Consider the following 5,199-nt stretch of genomic DNA (forward strand, 5'->3'; position numbering starts at 1 on the left):
AATTAAATTAAATTTGCAGGACGATGGCGTTTGTTCTCAAAAGTATGGTGACAAATTTGTAGAACTTTATGAGAACATGATCAAAAGAAACGACAAACTTCGAGTTTGTCTGGACGACAAGAATGAGCAATTCGTAAGATTATTTTCTTTCAATTTTCTTATATCATCTTAAATTTCAGTTCGAAGATTCGGTCTGCCTCGCATACCCAGAAGAACGTCGTCACGAATATGACAATGCCATTCGACGTCTTCTGAAACATCTTTTGAGTATTCAAAATCCAAAAGAGAGAGAGAGAGGGAGGGAGTCTCTCTCTCTCAACACAAAGAGAGAGAGAGAGACTCTCTGTGTTTATAAGAGGTCACATGAGGCAGGGACACAGCACCATATATAGAGAGAGAGAGATATATCTCTCTCTTGTGTGTGTGTGTGGAATACAGGGAGAGAAGAAAGACACACACACCACACAGCGTGTCTCCCTCCCTGTCCCCGTCTCTCTCTCTCTCTCTCTCTCTCCCTCGATTGCCTGAGAGAGAGAGAGAGAGAGACTCTCTCTCTCTCTTTGTGTGACACACAGAGACCCATCTTCTTCTTCTTCTTCTTCTTTTTGCATTCCCTCTCTCTCTCTCTCTCTCTCTCTCTCTCTCTCTCTCTCTTTCCAATTTTTTCTCCTTCATACAACACCAACCACAACCTTCTTCTTCTTCTTCTTCCTTCTTTTTCTAGTCATATAGATATTCTTCCTCTTTTTTAGTCTTTTTTTGGTAAAGATGTATCGATTTTTGTATTTGCACACTTTTGATCTTTTTTGATCTACATAGATTTAACAACAAATTCCAGGACAAAGACCCGCTGCCCGGTCAAACGTTCTTGACAACCATCTACTCGGAGCCACTCTCCCTCCATCGTCGTTGCCAAATTCTGATCGCTTTCGACGTCGGAAAATCGATTCCTGAGATTTCAGCGTTAATTGGCTGTTCGGAAAGATCGGTAAGGGTTTTTTGGGTGTCAAAATTAGGGTTTTAGGGGTGTAAGAGGTCAAAATTGCGCTCAAAAAGTCGCCGAAAATTCAATTTTCACAGTTTCTAAGGTTCAAATGGTCTAGAAGGTGCTTTAGAATCAAAATAATTTGAAAATTGAAAAACCCCCAAACTTTAATTTTTAAAATATTATATTTGCAGATCAAAGAAACCCTCTGCACTCGAATCCTTATTGATCGTCATCTGGTTGATCAGTACCTCGAAGAGCTCGAAGCAGAAGAAGAATCGAAAAATCCAGAAATGATGAGACAGCAACAGAGAGAGAGAGAGAGAGAGAGGCTCTCTCTCTGTGTGTAGGGAGAGAGAGAGAAAATTCGCTATTTAGGAAAAGTTACCAAAATCTAATAAATTCTAAAAATCATGCACAGTCTAGTTAATTGTGAGCTAACAGATGTCCTTATCACTAATCTACAAGCTCAAAGCTATCGAGAAAGCGTTCAAAACACTTTGGGGCCCTTCTATTTTTATCTGGACTGACAGAGCCTTCAGAGCCTACTGTACAGGGTGCGCAATAATTAATCCCCATACTGTAGAATCTCGAAATTTCTAACAGCTCAATTTCTATAAGAAAATGAGCCCTTATTCCTGGGATTATGGTATTTCTGCTAAAGGACGTACAGATTTTACTATAAAATTGAAACTTTGGAATAAATGGTTACATGGACATTGGCAAGGGACTTTGAAGGCAACTGGAGAGAGAGAGAGAGAGAGAGAGAGAGAGAGAGAGACCTAGTAGAAGCTCTCTTTTTTGCGAATTCTTCCCTTTCTGCTTTCTCGTAGTGAAAAGTGGGCGGGGTTTTGCGTCAAACGTATGTGAGGGAGAGAGAGTGTGTCCCTTTCTCTCTCTCTCTCTCTCTCTCTCTCTTCTAAAGAGAAATTGGAAGCGACAGAACTAGAGAGAGAGAGAGAGGGAGGGAGACCCTTCCTATCCCAGCTGTCAGGAAAGAGAGAGAGAGAGAGAGAGAGAGAGAGAGAGAGAAAGAGAGAGAGACCCTGTCTCTATACAAGTGGAATGGTTAGATAGAAATTCTCCTATTTTCAAAAATCGGTCTAAAAATTCTAAATCAAGGGATCTACCGTATACTGACACTTTGAGCTCAATTATCTCAATTCCTATTAGACATATCCAAATTTGATGAACTACAAAAATGCTTGGGTATATCATCTTCTAGATTTTGGCAGTTGATGGTTGTTGATATCTCTTATAGAAATATAGATAGGCGGACCCAAACTTCTAGAATCACACCTACCCCAGAGGTATCAACAATGACTGCTCCATGAATGCGTCGTCCCAAATAACTCATATAGACATCCGGTTTGATACAAATCAGTGGAAGCTTGTTGGCTGTCAATTGGATCGGTGGAAGATATAGTTTTGGTGCTGCTGGAAATGTTTACACTTTTTTTGGCTCTAAATCCCAAAAATTATGTTTAGGATTTTATGAAATTCCTAGTATATACATACTAATCAAGTTTGGAGCTTTACTTTTGTAGTTGACAACGATTTTCTACCTACATTAGTTTTTGAGAAATGCGCCTTCAAAGTTGACGGCTGTGCGTAGTAGAAGAGAAGGGGAGGCACGCCCACTTTAAAAGCGCACATTTCAAAGAATACAGTAGCTAGATAAAAAAAATAGAAAGTATAAAAATGTTAGCAATTTTGTTTTATACGTTTTTGTAATTAGCACAATTTTTCTAGCTAATATGGTTCCTGAGTTATGCTCCTTTAAAGTTGCCGTCTGTCCTTTATGCGCATGGGAGCGCCTCCTTTAAAGGCGCATATCTTAAAAACTCTGGTAGCTAGAAAAAAGTTGTCCACTACAAAAAGGTTGGAAATTGACTTATTTACATTTTTGTAGTTAACAACTTTTTTCTAGCTACAGTACTTTCTGAGATTTGCGTCTTTAAAGTTAGCGCGCCCTTTCCTATCTGGCGTCTAAAATCTCTCCAACTTTGAAAGCGTATAGCTCAAAAACTACGGTAGCTAGAAAAAAGTAGTCAACTACAAAAATGAAGTTTTAGTTTTCATTAATAAAGTTTACACTTTGCAGAAGTGACAAACCTTGTCCATCCTCACCCTTGCCCATTTGCATCTGATGAAGTCTCTTTGCATAATCCCCTTTAATATAAATTCCAGCCTTCTGAAACACTCCTTGAAGCATTCTATAATGTTGTGGTGACCCAATCATATTGATTCCATTCGCTTCGAAAATTTCATTAAGCGTCAATTGGACCACTTTTCCATTGTATTCAAAGTCAACTGACTCGTCTAGAGGAACCAGGAAAATTCCAGCCTTGATAATTTCAGTCATCGGGGAGTAGGTACAATTCTCCACGTGGCAATAGAACACCTCTTCTCCAATTTCGTACGGAGGCACTTGTTTCCAGAATAGAGGCCATGGAAGATGATTTCCTGGATAGGCACGTGGCTCCAGAATTGAACTTTCAGGACTTTTCGATAGATTAGCGCGGGAGACTAGATTCTCTAGCCCAACTTCTGCAGGACATGGTTTCTTAGAAGGCATTGGGCTATCTGAAGATGTTCTGATTTTGCTCAGAACATCAGAAATCGTTTGTTGAGGAGGGACTACTGTAGTTGAAACTGCTTTTGAGCCCCCTTCAGTTTGCCATGTGAATTCTGGAGCCTCTCCAGATGCCAACGACTTCTTCTTGTCTTTTTTGATTGTTGGTAGACCGAAAAAGACTGCTCCTTCTGGGACCACATTCTCTCGAAGGGTTATATGGACCAATTGAGCTGCACGATCGGTGACAATTGATTGACGGGTTTTGAAGTTTTTGGAATTCTTTCCTATAAAGTCTTTCAAGGTGATATTGCTCATTCCATGAGTCTTCAGATGGGCCATTTGTTGATGAAGTGCCTCTGATTCAGGGTCGGGGATGTAGGCGGCGGGTTCCTGGAATAGTGGAATCTTTAAAAATCCTAAAATTCTTTTTTGTGAAAATTCCTACAAAACTTTTAGGTTCCCAAAACCACAAAAATATATACCGAATTTCCTGAAATTCCTATTATATCTAGGGCTCCATTTTGTGCAATTGACCTTCTTTATCTCGCTACCGTAGTTTTTGAGATATGCGCCTTTTAAGTTGGCGCGCTAGAAAAAACGTTGTCAACTACAAAAATGATGAAAATGTTATTTTATACACTTTTGTAATTGGACCCCGTGCCTGAACAAAGTGGGAGTCGATCAAATTTAAAGGCGCATATCTCAAAAACTACAATAGTTAGAAAAATGGTTTCAACTTTAAAAATGTGTAAAATTTAAATTTACACATTTTCCTAATTGACAAATTGTTTCTTGCTACCGTAGTTTTTTAGCTATGCGCCTTTGAAGTTGGCGTGCCTCCTAGACCCAGAAAGAAAGGGAGCGCCTTCTTTAAAGGCGCATAGCTTAAAAACTACGGCAGGTAGAAAAAAGGTGTCAATTACAAAAAGGAAGCTCTAGTCTTGTTTAGTATCTTTTGAGAATCTCTGAAAATTTTAAAGAAAGTTTCAGATCCTTGAAATCAGCAAGACTTCAGGCTCCGAAATTTCAACTTTTCGAGCTCAAGCGTTGAGACTCAATTTGAAACTTTAAGCCACATTTTGAATATCCGAAAGGGGGTCTAAAACCAACCTTTTTCTGTCCCAAATCTCCTGGATTCTCAAACTTCTGAATAGGAGAATTCGAATTCCCGCCATTTTGGACATTTCGATGGATGGATGGTGATGGCTGCGGTGTGTGAGATGAAGATGATGATGGAGCTCGACGCTTTTTTGGAGCCACCTGAAACTTTTCAAGGATTTTTTTGGGAAAAAAACTGAGATTTCAAAAAAAATTATTTTATTTTTCAGAATTTTTTAAAATCTGAAATTTTCTAAAACTAACCGGAGTATTATCAAAAACGGCTGCTGACGTGGCAGTGACAAGTCTGGTCGATCTTCGAGGTTCAGAAGACATTTTTATGGAGTCTGAAAATAGGATTTTTCCGCTGAAATTAACAAAAAAAAACGAAAAAAAAAAGGAATTTTCTAGATCCTGGACTCTACTAGGTAGGTCAAAAAAGTCTAAAAAGGTTTATTGGGGGTCATGAAAAAGCGGAAAAGGACTCTAGTTAATCTTTTTGTACATTAGGAAAATTGGCTTCTTTTTTCCCATTTGC

The 5,199-nt window shown here is 39.0% G+C and overlaps 1 protein-coding gene across 1 annotated transcript in view; it reads right to left on the reverse strand.

The window, feature by feature from the left end:
- Positions 1 to 4,997, reverse strand: part of CBG15679 — a gene marked incomplete at both ends in the record, with an annotated part of 8,365 nt that extends 3,368 nt beyond the window's left edge. The window contains 4 exons of the mRNA XM_045243358.1: positions 2,289 to 2,422; positions 3,101 to 3,953; positions 4,674 to 4,823; positions 4,926 to 4,997. Coding sequence (XP_045095764.1) covers positions 2,289 to 2,422; positions 3,101 to 3,953; positions 4,674 to 4,823; positions 4,926 to 4,997 — 1,209 coding nt within the window. The remainder of the gene's footprint in view (positions 1 to 2,288; positions 2,423 to 3,100; positions 3,954 to 4,673; positions 4,824 to 4,925) is intronic.
- Between the last annotated feature and the right edge of the window lie 202 nt (positions 4,998 to 5,199).

The sequence above is a fragment of the Caenorhabditis briggsae genome, assembly GCF_000004555.2.
Source record: "Caenorhabditis briggsae complete genome, chrIII, whole genome shotgun sequence".
NCBI classification, from domain to species: Eukaryota; Metazoa; Nematoda; class Chromadorea; order Rhabditida; family Rhabditidae; genus Caenorhabditis; species Caenorhabditis briggsae.